The sequence below is a fragment of the Atta cephalotes genome (assembly GCF_000143395.1).
Source record: "Atta cephalotes unplaced genomic scaffold scaffold00012, whole genome shotgun sequence".
NCBI lineage: Eukaryota > Metazoa > Arthropoda > Insecta > Hymenoptera > Formicidae > Atta > Atta cephalotes.
The window spans coordinates 2577813-2594752 of record NW_012130076.1 but is presented as its reverse complement, the minus strand read 5'-3'; the positions used below and the strand labels follow the sequence as shown (position 1 = coordinate 2594752).

The window sequence follows — 16940 nt, the reverse complement described above, 5'->3', positions numbered from 1 at the left end:
AAATTTTTTTATGGGAAAACTGAAAACTTATAAATATGCAGCGTTATTTTCGGAATTCAAACGAGGTAATTATAACATCCTTTGACTTGTACCGGTAGGCTTTTAAAAACCTTGTATTTATTAAAATTTCCGCAATCCGTCGATGTACATACGTACGATGATATTCGCTATTAACACACTAACGGCCTTTCGATTTATGATATACTTTGGTAGTTTGCGTATACAAAACGCAGTTTATCGTTCCTATAGTAACTTTCACAGAGACTTTCGCAAACGGACACTACTTCCTTATTGACTTCTCGATGGAATATCAGGGCTCCAATCCAAACGTAGATCATTACCCTGGGCAAAAAACGCAGAAATAAAATGTGTCTAGAAAAAAAAGCATTAGAATCATTTTGTTCATTGAAATCAACAGTTCACGGATGAGGCGAACCAGAAGTTAGTACACGATGTGGGAACGGAGTCCATCCAAAATGCGACGACGGACATGCACGGTACAGTACTTGGTGCTTCGATGATCATCTAGCGTTTTGCAGCCTCTACATAGTAGAGTATTATGTAGGCATCGCTGGAAATTGTACACCTTAAGTCGAGTAGAAATATTCGCTTTAGAGCGCGCGTATGTATGTATACAAGTCTTGTCTTTTTGTACCAATGTGTTAACTCGCACGTGTTATTTTACACACTGCACGTCCCGTACCACAAAACAGTCCGCACTTTCATCGATTATTCCCCTCCCATCCCCGATCCTCATCCCACCCCTCGTATTTAGCGTCGCTGCTCACGATAAGCGGAACGTGTCAAATTAATCGATCTCGATTGTTAACTAATATTTAGCTAAGTCGTCCTCTCTTTTTTCTCATTATTTTCCTTCCTGTAAAATTCCTGGACCGTTCCAGAATCTATAGGCGGTCCGCACCTCGTTGCATTATAATTTATTAGGATTGTTTTATCCAGCATTGTCTCAGCACTGTTCGCACTACGTGAAATATCTCGAAGAACAGTTCGTATGTAACACATGCTTTACTCGATTAATTATCTTGCCAATTTCGTTTCGTCTTTTTACCACGGCACCAAAAACGTGATTTTTAACGTCCTCTAGCGCAGATCAGAAGAACGCTTCCCGGCTCTCCATGGACTTGTCTAATTACGATAATAGATTCAGTGACGCTGCAATAGCGCGTACCTGGATCAGTTTTTGATTGAATTCTCTTTTTCTTGATGATTATTGTTGGTTTTCGGTTCGGGCGGCCGAAACGCGGTAGCGAATGGGAATCGCACGTGGCATTTCGTCATGTAATCGGCTATCGTATCGTCACAGTGTCCGAAGTCGCCGTTGCGCAATGCATCAAGCACTTTCGTGCAGTTCTGTAGCGTCATGCCTTCGAGTTCCTCGATGCTTGTTACAAAGGATAGCGCCTTCATCTGCGCGGACGGGTCCAGGACGTACAACATCCTTGCGCCTTGCAGCAGATGCGGCAATGAATTTCTGTTTTTCTTCAAGTACTCGGCATTTAGTTGAGCTGCCTTCGTACTGGAAAAGATTCCGGCGGTCTGACGCTTCACTACCTCGCCTACTGCTCCTTCCAACGGTGATTTACTGGTGTGTAACAGAAAACGCACTAAACACGTATGTAGGTCTGGATTATTCATGTCCAACCTATGAGCGCGTTTTATCGAGCGTAGCATGAGAAGAGTACGACCTGTAAGAGAAACAGATATTTATTATCTCGCGCCAACTTATTGTTAATCAGTCTCATAAAATAATTTTCATCAATTGCAACTTGATTTATGTGTGTGCGCTATTAAATATATTTTTAGTACCTTTCCGAATATATATCTCGAAAGCCATGAGATGCGTCTCTATCCGATTCGACGCCAATTCTTGCAAGGGCTGTAAAAATTTTATTGCTTGTTCCAATGGATCTTCAACCTGAAAAAATATATTTAATTACTGTTAAAGAAATTATACGAGATATTTAAAAGGTCGAGACTCCAGAATATCTCGAAAGATATAAATTTCATTAAAAAATGTTTCAAATAAAAGTTATAAGATTTAAAAAGATTTATTTACTGATTTTATCAGTTTTACTTTGCATGACGTTACCAAGATCAGAACAAGAATTTTTTTTAATTTTGTGACTAATGTACTCTTTTATGTCTCTTATTATATTTAGCATAAAAAATATTTCAACGTCAACGCTTTAAATGATAAGGCAAAATGATTTAAAAGACAATATTCTTCTTTCATCTCACTGTTTAAACTAACCCTTTCCAGTTTTTCCGGAATTAATTCGTCTAGTGTGGGCTGTTCAAGATCAGAGTCATTCTGCTGCCGAGATTTGTTATGTTGCTCTCTTTTCTCTTGAGCCTGGGCGGCTTGCTGTCGTTCGAGTTCGGCCTTTCTGCGCTGTTTCCTCTGTTTGTTTCTTAGTTTTTTCAATTCGGATGGCGCCAAGTTTTCTGTAACATACAGCAAAAATAAGGAATGTCTTTTAATCTTCAACGCATATAAAGATAATCAATATGTATATATATGTATGTAGTAATCTTGCAATCGAAGAGTAAAAAAAGCGCACAGAAAAATCGTTTTGCCCGTTCAGCAAATATGATGTAAAATGAATCTTGTTTGCAATCATATTTGTTATTATTTTAATTTAAACAAAAATGGTTTACAGTAACAATGATTAAACTTCGTGATTCAACAAATGATTACTCAATAGTATCGCATATAGTATTGCATATAAATGCGGCAAGCTGCGTTTTGAATTTTTTTCATTGTTACGCAAATTTTTCTCCCGTTTTCTTAAAGCGATTGAGACCAGTTTCGACATAATTTCCGCTGCGACTTCCACAAATATCACCATAATCTTTTCGCAGCTCTTACTGACGTACTTGCCAAGGTTGTACGGTACTCTCTGACACGATGGATAAAACATACAGTCCGGCCGGTTTCGCAGTAATTTTTCCCACTTTTCCTCGCCTTCGTTCGTGGCCAGACCTACTAACAGTTGTTTAGTAGGTCTGGCATGCGTGCACGTGCCTCGCGTGCTCGTTAGTCACGTGCACGCCCGGCGGGTATCGTGGGACGGTGGCAGAAGTAGAAAGGAGCTTTGCCACGTGAATGCTCGTCAAAAACCGTAAATATCTAGAGCGTTCTGCGAAAATATAGATTAACTATGAAATCGCAAGAAATCATACACGAGTCTTGTCAGTCGTAAGTAGACGTCAGTAATCGTACGGCAACGTAATGACAGAATACACTAAGAAAAGTCCGAGATATGACGCAGCACCGACCTGAATCTTTATTAATTCACTAAATCCTCTTACACCGGGAATAGTCACTTGCGACATTTTTACACAGCGGAGAACAAATTGTTGTAAAATATTGTTTTATTATGGATATTATTTAGTACATTTTTTCTTCTTTTTAATAACTATTCTTTACGAACCTTTAAGCATGCAATTCCATCGAAAACTTGCAATACAAAATCATTATACATTATACAATATATTAATTAAAATTTTTATTGTTTAGAAACATCGTAAAAAGCTTATTACGATAGTATTTCTAAACAAAACCCAGCAAATAGATTTAGATAGAATTAACGTACTTATATACTTCTTTTAATATTCATTTAATTTTTTTTTCAGAAAATTATGATTACATCCATATGCATGATATTATTAAATATCAATAAATCAAAAAACAATAATATACAATAATATACAATATGTCGTTAATAATGTTGTTAATAAAGTCATTTTAATTTAGAGTATAAAAACGTCTAAAAAAAAAAATCGTTCATAAAAAGAAAATCATCCTTCCAGACTGAATTAAATCTTTTACTGCGTAATAAGTACGTTAAAATAGGTTTCTTGAAAATTATTCTACATTTTCTACGATTCTACATTTCTTAGAAGATTGTTTTAGTGAAATCCTTTCGCGTGCAATAAATATGAAGAATGACTAATGTACCTCATTAAAAATTATAATGTTTAATTCACATAAAACATTCTCTTATTATTAAAAAAATATTTATGAATATTCACATATATTTTTAATATCACAGAATAATATAATTTTCAGAATTTTTTAATAAGTTAATATTGTATAAGTTAGTAATCTACAAAATAGAAAAGTTATACTTAGGTAATAAATGCATTTTTCAATATATATCTTAATATTTTTATCGATCAACTGCCTTGAAAGATCAGTTGATTAATGAATTTTCGCTACGCAAAAAAGTGGGGCATAAAGTTTCGATTGTTGCGCTAATCCTCGAAGTTAGCCTACTCAGTGGGCATCCACTCTTTAATTACCGCCGTATTAATTTGGCATTATAGTGCGAAAATCACGAGCGCTTTCCAATTATGTAAGAGCCAGTCAATGCGTTATTAAAACGCGGTAGACCGTTGTGTTCGTTGCTATGCTCCGTAAATTCGCAAGTCGTGTAGGCGTTACCGCAGAGAGGATTCACTCAATTCCTTGAAAAACGATTCCACCGTATTTCTTATATAAGAACTATTTTACGTGTTATTTTGGCGTCGAATGCATACGTTGCAGTCTACGATTTCAAATTCGATGCATGTCGTCTGCGATGTCATTCGTATAATTAACATACTCATTTGCTACAACAACATAACTTAAAAAATAAAGATTTCCAGAAAATTAATTTCAATCATTAAATCAATTCAATATTTCAATCATTAAAATGTTATAATATTAATTTGGAAATATAATATTAATTTTTATTATATAATATTAATTTTTGTATAATAATTGATTGTAGAGGAATAAAAATATCTTTTTTTTATAAATATTTTCGTTCTTTTTCTGTAATTAAAAATGATATTTGAATTATGTCGTTATTGTAGTAAATGAGCGATATAAGCAGAAATTATTTTACTTTTTTTTTCATATCATTCAATATTCTCTTGTGTCATTTCAATATTATTATTGTGGCGTAATTTTCTGACAAAAATGGTAAAGTTATCAAAGGATCACGTTCAAACGTGATTCATTATAATTGGTACCAATCCAAGAGGTTCTAGTTATAATGCTGGGCGACTGCGGAAACTTTCACTATTAATTGGGCATCGGTATGCAAGGATTAGTGACGAGGATTTTTCATCCTTGATAAAGTAAAGGAGGACCTTGAGCGCGCTCAGGAATGTAGAGCAACAGGCGGCACCAACGTGCAAGCTTATGTAAATTGCATCCCTCTACGCACACGTAATTACGTGCGTTAATCCATTAAATTTGCAACATTGTTGTGTGAATTTAAAAATAATTTTCAACAACAAACCAAAAAACCAATTATTCTCGTGGATCGATCAGGACCCCGCGAATTATCGTGATTTCCTTCCGTGAAACACAATGGTCCCGTGCTGTCGAGGATCATGGCATTCGTATGCAAATTACCTTGTCGTTTCTCCGATGTTACTCATTCAGTAACTTGCGCGTAGCGAATTTCGCAGTAATTTCACGTTAGAAAGCGCGATGCAGGGCGATGCACTTGGAAATCAGTGGCCGAACTTGCCTCTGATTTATGCGCGACATAATAACGCGCCTTCGTTCGGACGGCACATTCTGCGAAATTAAATCGGTTCCTTGGTCGCCTTCGAACAACGCGCGACCGCGCCTTGTTATGTCTCACGAGTGATGTATTCCCACGCGATTATTAGAACAATTCATGTGAACAATATATATATATATATATGCGACAGATCCATGTGGGTACGTCTAAAAAATGAGAAAAGTTTCTTTTGCCTAGGTCGCAGTTTTCTATATGCAAAAAGTCTCAAACTTGTAGAAATTCAAAAGACACAGGAATCTGTCAAAAGTAGAAAATCTTTCAAAAATAGTATTTTAAGCTTTAAACCCTATTTTAAATTTAAATTTCGTTCGGTTCTTTTAACAAAGTTACAGCTACTTGAATTTTGAGATTTTTAGCGTTATTTTTATTTCAGTCCAATGGATTAAATTTAATCTCAATTCCATTTATTCTTCAATTTTTCTAATTTTTAGAACTAGAAGATAAAGAGTTAGTTGAACCGAAATAAAAGTTAAACATTGATGGAAACAGACATTAATTGGAATTCCAATTCAATTTGTATAAAAATACAAATCAGACACTTATAGTTAAATTTATTGAACATTCTAGTCAAGATAATCAGAAATTCAATTACGATAATCAGAATTTTTCAATTACGATAATTAGAATTTTATATACGAACAGAATGCATTTTATATCTCTTATTGATACAACCAAAATATTTTTCTCACGATCAATATAACATCCTCTTAAATAACAGGTTTAAAAAATAAAACACTAATTTTTTTATCAAATAGAAATAATCCTTGAGAAAAACGCGGGAAACATTTAACTCATTTATATGTAATAACGCGTTACAAACATCGATGATTTTCCTATGACACCTACAGAGTGATTTATGTAATCCATTGCAACCTTCCCAATGCGTTGCAACTTAGCCCATATCCCGTCATGCCGTCATGATAAATGGATCGTGCTGAATTCATATCTATCTGGGATATATTCGCGCGGCATGCGAATTATACATTTTTCATCATCTATGCATCGAATCTATGCTCTGATCCGTGGAGGCCGCGTGCAGAAATATCGCTTATTTTTTCTGTTTACAGCGATCCATGAGCCACGCAGTTATTATCATCTCGCGTGTGGGCGAGATGAATCGCTGGCATGTTTTAACAGAAGCATGATTTCTGAGCCGAGGTCGCGTTCGACACGAGAGATGCACGACTTCGTGTGCAACAAGTTCAGTCGGATTTACCGCGTAAAATAATCGCGATTATGCAAGGGTTGCAGAAATTACGGGGGCGACGAGGACGGCACGCGGGAAAGGATGCCACGCTTCAAACGCCCCGTCATTAGAACGCAAAGTCAAAGAAAAGGCACGCGAGTGACGTCTGTCACTGTCCTCCTGATTGAGCACGCAGGAAACTCGGAGATTTTAATTTCGCAAAGTAAGTTCTTCCTCGCGCCTCTCTTGCGAAGAAGGCCTTCCTTTCGCGACGTGTCTTAGGCGTCATTGAATTAGAATGATTCACTTAAAACGCGGTAATGATTCTGCGACAAACGCAATGAAGAGAAACTCAACGAAGCAATTACGCTAACATAATTGCTACTCTTGTTAATCCTATTTTGTTATGTTATCTTGTATTATGCTAAAAAATTAACGTTTGCAAATATATAATGTGTTAATGAACACAATTATAGGACTATACAATACAAAGGACTATACAAAAAATAATATACAAATATAATATACAAATGTAATGAGATACGCAATATTGGTGAAATAATTGAAATCAATTCAATTTTTGTCAGGCTTTTATATCTCAATTCTCGATATTTATGAATTAATTGTGAATTAAAGCTTCTCATTGTAATGTGACGTCAAAAGCGAGAAAAATACATTTAAAAAAATTCTTACAAGTATATAAAAATGTGAGTATTTTAATAAAACAACACTTACAATTGACAGAATAGAACATTTGTAAGATATATTAAAAACTCCTTGTATTCCACTAATCAATGAATAACTGTATATTTAAAATTGAATTATATCTAAGAGAAACTAGAAAACAAGTTACATGATTGCTGTCGAATTGAAATAAATATGATTTTATTCTAATTAATAAAAGGAAAAATTTTGATATTTTTTACAAGTGTATTCTATCAAATACAAATATTGTTTTATTAAAAAATACTTCAATTTAATGTATTTTGTAAGAATTTTTATTATTTTTTTGCTTTCGACATCATCAATTTGAAGAGCTACGATGAATAGTCAGATGTCTCAATTGTGAATTAATTGGATCGCTGTAAGAAAAAATTCAAGCACATTTCGTGTTACGTGGTCTTGGTCGATGCGGTTTTTTTTTGAGGAAGTCAGCGACTAGAAATTCAAGAAGTGTGTCCAAGAAACCGTTTCCACGACATCGCGACATGAATTGCGATTATGCGCAGTGATTTAATCCAGTTCCGCGTTTAGTTCCCGCACGGCGTACACATCGCGGCACAGATCACCCGCAAAAAAATCTATCCTTTAATTGCGGATAGATTACATTCTTCCGATACCGACATAATAAACGCGCGTAACGGGGAGTATAATCAACGGTCGATTAATTACACCGGCTACTGCAAATGTTACGCAGCTGTTACCTTGCCGAGCGCAATCAGTTCCGTTAAATGAGTAGAATACGATAATTGGTGAAGCATGATTTCTTTTACACCATATGACATAGAGCAATATGACATAATCAACCTATTTACGGGATATACGAATATTTCATACTAGATAATGTCAGAATAACTGACGATGATGCCAGCAACGGCCATATATAATCGCAAAAAAAGAAGTCATTAGCGTAATCGCTGTTTTAGCCCCGTATCTTGCCCTGACGAATAGTCGACCTCCGCAAATACAAACTCTCCGTTACAACGGTTTGCTTTTATAACATAGAGAAGTGTTTATATTAGATCAGCAGAAAAGTAGTACGCTCGCTCGATGAGACGCTTTGATTCTCCTGATAATCACCGGTCGCGAACTCGTTAACGCTCTCTTACGTCATCCTAATGAATAAGAAAGGATGTGCCACGCATGTCAATGTCGTTACAATTCAGCCAGTTTATGAATACGAAAATACTACTTTACACCAAAAAGTCTAATTGTCAGCGACTATTACCGCTATATGTTTATAACACCAATTGCGCAATAACGAATGAATATTATTTTGCAAGAGTCAAACTTGTTTGTTTCCTGCTAAATTCTCAAGAAATTCCTAGACAATATGAATATCCAAAAATAATCCAAAAAAAGGACATAAGACATGTTGAGAACATCTTTATGACATGATTCCTCAAAGCGGAAATATCAAGAAGAAGAGTTACTTCTTCACAAAATTATTCTCCTATTCTGTAAATTCTGTATAAAATGTTCATTTATATTTCAGACAGTTGAAATATCTTGATTCGATCTTGAATCATTCCGCTTCTCGACGCGTTTAAAGATTCTTTGCGAAACACTAACAATTCGCGCGGGAACGAAGTGGAAAGTAATAGCAATATCTCTAGTTTGTAATAAAAGAAACTCGCGCGGAAGAAATTGCACCATAAATTATAACGCTGCAAGGTATCACAAGCCCGTATTATTCAAGGGTGCTGCAATTAAATTATTCTCAAGACGGATGTAGCGTTAATTGACAAAGGCGCGGTGCTGGGAACAATTTCTTTACACACGCCTACACAACGTACAGGAAGCATCGGGAGGTGCACCTACGGTCTATGCCATTCATTTGCCGCGGTTGCATCCCATTATTTTCAGGCAGGTCCAAAACGTGATTCATTAGTCCACGATCATTTTTAATTTTGGCTCTAAGGATTCAGCCATTTCGCGAGTTAAGCGATCGAAAATAGATTTCAGAAGAAGTGACTCGTACGGAAATCTATTTCTCTTCATGTGACAAAATGATATATGGTATTTATATACATAGACATACCATATTTCCTGCGCCACTTGCGCTTAATAGATGGAGATCATTGTCGCAATATCCTGTGCTCAGTGATTCGTGGAAGAGATCTAGATTATAGTCAGTTATTGATACGTAAAAATATAGTCGATTGATGGGCAACACTTAGTCTTTGGAAACATGAATAAGTAAAAAAAATCTTTTATTATTTGGATCGCTGTTTCGCGAATTTAAAAACAGCAACTAAATAGGTACATCAATTTTACATAAAATGAGATGATTTATAAAGTATACATATTTATTTATCAATGACTTATAAAGTATACATATTTATTTATAACACTGTCGCAAGTTTGTTTCCACGAAAGCGATCTATTTAAATAAGAGTCAGTGACTCATTCATAGTTACGTTTTCTCTCTTTTCGCTCTTACTTCATTTATGCAAATTCTCAGTAAACACATAATTTCCATCTCCAAAATATTTTTAATGTTATTTTTATTTTAAGATAACGTATTTGTTCTAATCTAAAAAGATTTTTATAAATACGTATATTAATACAATATAAATAAAAGATATAAATAATATACAAAGTAGATGACATTCCAGATGGTCATATTTATGCACGGATTCACATTCGTTTTTTTACATATGTACAATTTTCAAAACAAAATTGAAACATTCACGATAATTATCCTGTTTTTGTATAATTTAAATAATTAAGGTATTCCTTTTGAAATATTTTTTGGAGACGTCAATATATGTGGATATGTGTCAGACAGATAAGTCCAAAAAACCTCGATTATTCTAACGAACCATGTGGGAAAGTGGAAATGGGAAATCGAGCGAAAAATCAATAGCTGAGCAAGAAGCGATTTAGAAAACCGTGTTATTTATTCACCTGGAAAATTGGTGCTACATTTCCAGCTATATAAATCACGTGCGTTTTATTTCTTATACTGCGCACCATCTTTCTTTTCCTCCCCGCTTCTTCTCTTTCTCCTACTACACGAAAGTACAAAAAATTCAATTCTATGAACACAGGAACACATTAGATACTATTGCGTTACATGAATTCGGCGCGAGCAAAATTGCCATATATATAATATAACCTCTGCCAAACATAGGCATATTGATATAACATTTCGTCAAATAGGATAGTCCTTATTGCGCATTTTCCACGCATCTACGTATCATACTTATACGGCTAAAGCCTGAAATTGTTCCTTTCATGCTGATACGTCCGGGTGAAACGAGAATGGTTCAAATTGCTCGTTTTGCGCCTGATTCTGGCGATACCATCAACCGAGATATATCGATGCCCGAAGTCTCTCGCCCACGTTTCCTGCCGAAGCGTGTATGTGGCGGTTGCACCAACGATCTTGTGCGGTGAAGGGTGCACGCGAATGTTCTACGGGGCAAGTGGGCTAGGCGTGGCTCGCGGAGAAATAAGAAAGGGACCGGTGTGCCCGCTACACTTCGCCTGGTGTGTGCTGGTTACTCGACTGTGTCTATTGGTGTCTATCGACGTCTACATGGAAAGGCTTCTTACACGGGCGACAGAGGGGGGGGGGGGGCATACGGGTGAACCAGCACCGGAATGCTGACTTCCCATGGCGAGAAGTTTGCGAGCCAAGGCTCGTCGAACGCAAAGTATTCGTGTATTTTCTTTCTTTCGTTTTTCTTTCCCTCACCAATTGCAACCTCAAAGACGCCGCGAGGTCGGATTCCCGCAAAGTAGCGACGGTCCGACAGAATGGATCGCCTCTTTAAAATTCAGCCGTTGCTGAATTTTAATCGTTTTAGAGAGGCATTGTGTATTCATCACATGTTGCTTTATCCTAAGCCCAGGTCACAGTATACGCATTGACTGAGGATTGCGAATTAGAGATTAGAATTCAACGAGATAATTTTGCTTTTAATCCGTTTCGTTCTGCCTGGTTGAATTGTAATTTTCAATTCGCAATCCTCTCCAATACGTAGTGTGGACTTCAGGGCTTTAAACTTCATAGATCTAGGAATAATCAGAGTCTTGGGCACGCGTCCAAAACCTTTATCTCGCGTGGGAATGGCTCGGAGATTTGATGCGAGAGAACTGAGACATTTTATGGTGCTTGCTAAATTAAATTACTATCTTGAAGTATGTTATCAAAATATTTTTCAATGCATCTCTATAATATAGATCCATATTATGGATACACGACATGAATATTAAGTTCTAAATACGATCACAGTGTTCAAAATGTTACTTCGACTCACTATTTTCTGTTTATTAACAAAAACGCCAACTATTTATTACGAAATGACGTGAGATAGTCACCGACGACAAATTATCATTTTGATGATACGGAGAAAAAGAGATTTACAATCTCGCTGGGAAATTCCAGAGTAATTTAGAAGAAGCTATTGTGTTGAATGTGAAGAATGGTTTTCAAATTATACTTTATAATTCAATAATTATCACTTTATAAAGCAAGATGAATTTTTCAATACAAAAGATGAAGCGCTAATAAAAAATTTTAAATATCAATCTTATTAAGTCTATTTTCGACATAACCTGTGGATTCTTTGTAAAATTGTTATAAGATTGTCTAGCTAAGAAATATTTAAATTAGATATTTCGAAATTTATAAAAAGACGTCTGTTTATTCTATGGCATATAAATTCAGCAAAACGGAGAGGATACTTTAAAAAAAGAATGCCGTATTTTTCTCTCTAATTTATTTTCTCTAATTTATTTTACGAGGGCAATTCTAGACGTATAATAATATTGTTATGATGATTAGCACATCGAAATAAAGTCAAAAGTGGTATTCGTTCAAAAATAAAGGCGATCTAATGAAAATTTATGAGACACCCTGGCTACGACTCACCAGTCAACGAATCTCTGCATATAATGGCGCTTGTATAGTAAACGCAACATTTAGCGCCTCCGCAGACAACAATAACTCGTTTAACTGCCGTAACTATAGTTACTTTGTCGAGAATAAAGCAACAGCGGAACATCGATAATAAATCAATTTTTCTCGCTATTTTTTGCGGTTAACATATAACGATTTTTTCTAGATTCTAGAATTTACATTACGTAAAAAAATGTAAATTCGTCCGTAAATTCCCAAAAATTATCATAAATGTCCTAATACGTACATATATAAATATTAATATTTTATTTAAATATCAATTAGTGATTATATTATAGTAATTTCTGTTAATTTAACACAATTTTTGTCAACTTATTAGAAATGTGCCATTGATTTATAGAATAAAACCAACATTCCTTATTCCTTCTTATTCGCTATTCATGTTACAAGATAAAGTACCAAGAATCACGATTTCTCCGGAAAGCACGGCAAATGCGAGACATGATTCTCTCTGTACATACATGAACGCGTAATTTTATGAGAAAAATATGAGAGCTAAACGAATAGGGCCAATTCCGCAGGAAATCATGGGGAAAGCGAACGGACGTGCCGGCGACGTGTTGACGACAACGACACTTTCGCTGAATATTCTTCTCCCTAAAGGTCGTTGCACGTGTAAAAATACTGGCAACGCGCTGCTGGAATCCATAACGAACAGTGGAACAGAAGCGGGTCAGTTTTAAATCGAATTTCTAATTCCGCGAGCGAAAGGGAAAATCGAATGTAGGAAAGTTACGATGCTTAACTGCGATGAGCGCCTTCAGAATTTCTGCGTGAGATTCAATTTCGAAATTTTTGCATGAAACCCTGACTCTCCTTATAGAGAATATAAGTTTTGGCTTCCGAATCATAACAGTGTTTTTAACATTTAGAGCAAAAATAATATATTTTTTTGTTATCTTAAAATGAGGTTTGGCAAATTTAAAAAAATGCCTACATAATACATATATTTAAAATCAATTCATGAGACGTCTTATATCTCAAATTATGGAAATAACACCTACCTAATTTAATTGCTCATAACTTTCATAAAAATGAATGTATTATATTTTAAATTACATTTATTAAATTTTTTTAAACGTCACGATTAAAGAACGTTACCAAGCAAATGTATGTACATACATTTTAATTAAAATATTATTAAACATTGAAAAAACATTGGAACATTGGAAAGCTATGCCATATAAAAAAGAAAAAACGTTTTTAAAATCGATTTACATGCCTATTATCTAGACATTATCAAAATTTGGGCTGAAGTTACTCCAATCTAAGTTATTCCATTTTACTAAAAAATTTACTATAATTGATATTATATATTTTTTTAATCAAAAGAAGAAAGATGGAAAGAACTTTTAAAGTAACAAAAAATTTAATTAGATTCAGATCTGAACGTAATTTTGTTAGACTGTCAAAATAATAATTATGTAAGAATCTCAAGATGATGAACAATACTGCAAAAAATTTCGATATTCTATTAAGTGTACAACTTTGCTTCCGCCGTTTTCCTATAGATGGCTTTAGCGATAAGTGGTGATCGAAATAAATAGATCATAGACGTCATACAATAAACTTGGGCATCTGTCAACATAACCCCATAGAAACATTAGTCGATTTGTGTCTGCATCATAAACTTATTCTCGATTGAAAATGTCAGTTTACGAGCCAAATTCTCGTCATTTGCGGGAGGTTTTAATTTTTTGCTTCAATATGAAGAAATCTGCGGCTGAGGATCATCGAATGCTCTCAAATACTTATGGTGAGGCCGCTATTAGTGAAAGAACGTATCGTGAGTGGTTTCAACGCTTCAAGAACGGTGATTTTGACGTCCAAGGTCATGCTCTGTATTTGATGGGACTAGCTCGGCGTAGTGTATTATGAACTGTTAAAACCGACTGAAACAACACACAGGCGATCGGTATCGAATGCAATTGATGCGTTTGAGCCGAGCATTGAAAGACAAACGGCCGCAATACAACGAGAGACACGATAAAGTGATTTTGCAGCATGACAATGCTCGACCCCATGTTGCGAAAGTGGTCAAGACATACTTGGAAACGTTGAAATGGGAAGTCCTACCCCACCCGCCGTATTCTCCAGACGTTGTTCCCTCTGACTATCACTTGTTTCGATTAATGGCACACGGCTTGGCTGACCAGCACTTTCGGTCTTATGAAGAAGTAAAAAATTGGATCGATTCGTGGATAGCCTCAAAAGATGACCAGTTTTTTCGACGCGGGATTCGTACGCTACCCGAAAGATGGGAGAAAATAGTGGCCAGCGACACTATTATAGTGGACAATACTTTGAATCATAAATGTAATCAGTTTTTTACAATAAAGCCTCGAATTTCGGAAAAAAACGGCGGAAGCAAAGTTGTACACCTAATAGCAATCAGTTTGAGTGATCTACATAGTTATTTTGATAGTCCAACAAAGGGATATTTTCAGATGTGTATCTAGTCAAATTTTAAATTATTCAGCAAAATCGTTTTCTCCGATGAATTACATTTGTTTCAAAAGTGTTTGCTTATCCATTTAAGAACATTATTTTTAAATTTTACCTATCCTATAATCTAAAAAAATGTCAGTTAATTATTCTTCAGAAATGTCAATTGTCATACTATACATAGAACTATCTGACGAATTTATTGGATTTGTATAAAAAGTTACAAAATGAAGAACTGACCTACTTACATCCAGATAATATTGACAAAATTCGCTATTTTTGATACGAGAAATGGCACGACTTACAAATTTTGAAAGATAATTGAATAAGTGTTTCTATTTCCGTTCGGAAACGAGACATCCGATAATAGCGCCAACTTTATCAATTGGAGTCGGAGACGGATGCACGTGTCGCATAGTATGTGCAACGTTTCGCTTGCGATTACAGTTTACGAATACGCGAAGCAGACATGTATCATAGAAACGCGTGACGGTAAGTTGTGCCGGTGAATTAATTGCTGTTGTGTCATCCGTCGGTTTCCATTACAAACATCAGGAATTCTGAATTTCCTTAAGCACGCATCGTCTAAGAAATGCGGTAAGATGACAATACATGCAGTCTCATCGCAAGTATAAAACGACGTCTACAATGATTTTTAAGGCCTATAAGAAATTAACCATAGGCGAATGTGAAAAGAATAATCGACTATGCTTGGTCAATTTCTTATGGCATAAAATTTATAAATTTTACGTCTTAAAATTGCATGGTAGACTTAATATGCACGGAATGTTATATTCCTACAACCGCAGCAAGTAGCTGCCATTAAGTTTTATTTGCATCACTGAAAACAATTATAGCTGAACGCAGTAAGAACATGAATTAATTTTAACTATTAGCAAACCATAAACTCATTATAGAAAATGATCATCCGTTTAATTGCTTGTCACTGTCGTAATAACTCAGGATATGTTAGGATCCAGTTATTCATTAAAACAATTCGACACACCTTCGGTCATTTTCATAATCCTCTCAAACTGTCAATAAACTTTAGAAGACTCAATCAAATATTAATTTAATTAAAACGGAGTTTTAATGGATCTACACGAATAATAATTATCGGAAACTAAGATACAATTAAAAGTTTATATAGTCCGGACATAATCCGGATATAAATATATAAGTCTGCATATAAATGTAAAAATCTGCATTGAAGCTTGAAGACTCAAATGATAACGAAGGATGAAAATTTCACATTACTGACGAAGGATTAAAAATCAAAAAGAAATATATTTTTATTTGTTTTCTTAAACAATTAGATTTTTTAAATTTTGCATTCTGTAATTTATTTTAGAAACGTCAATTACTACACTATATATAGAACTTATCCGATAATTTTTTAAATTTATTAAATTTATAAAAGTTAGTTTATTTGCATAAGAAACTCGACAATAATTGATATATGTATTTAAAGTAATAAGTTTGAATTCTCATAATATATTTAATATTGAATATAAATATTATGACTTCTCTCCATGTATAATGTAATTTTTATATCAGATGAATAACTCAGATTTCACATTTATCGTTAAATGAAGGTGCTAAATAAAAGTGAAAAGATGTTTTCATGAAGTCTTTACGGATAAAAGTGAATACGAAGTGCATGTTCACTTCACAGTTTCTACGTCCCAGATAAGCACAACAAAGCGACATAAAGGCCGTAACACGGTGCACGGTCACAGGGAGCAACCTTTTCGCCGTGATCTTGAAATTAATCAATTCAACCCATTTCCCAGCCATGCTCATTAAAATGCACGAGAAATTGTCTTCTCACTTTCATGTAAAATCGCGAGAAAATGAAGGCGCGCACGATGATGAACAATGAGCCGTACACCTGTGGCGAGAAACGCAGGTAATTTGAGTTCGTACGGCGAATATACTTCCTCGCTCTCTCTCTCTCTCTCTCTCTCTCTCTCTCTCTCTCTCTCTACTCTACGTACCGTACGTACCGTACGTACGTACGGACGTACGTACGACGTACGACGTACGACGTACGTAG

General features: G+C 35.2%; 1 protein-coding gene across 1 annotated transcript in view; it reads right to left on the bottom strand.

Annotated features, from left to right (window-relative positions):
• Nucleotides 1–1194: 1194 nt before the first annotated feature.
• The window catches only part of LOC105617189 (N-alpha-acetyltransferase 15, NatA auxiliary subunit), a 40396-nt gene continuing 24650 nt past the window's right edge, over nt 1195–16940 (bottom strand). Inside the window, exons 9-11 of the mRNA XM_012198754.1 lie at nt 2273–2466; nt 1828–1936; nt 1195–1706 (exon numbers count right to left, since the gene is read on the bottom strand). Coding sequence (XP_012054144.1) covers nt 1195–1706; nt 1828–1936; nt 2273–2466 — 815 coding nt within the window. The remainder of the gene's footprint in view (nt 1707–1827; nt 1937–2272; nt 2467–16940) is intronic.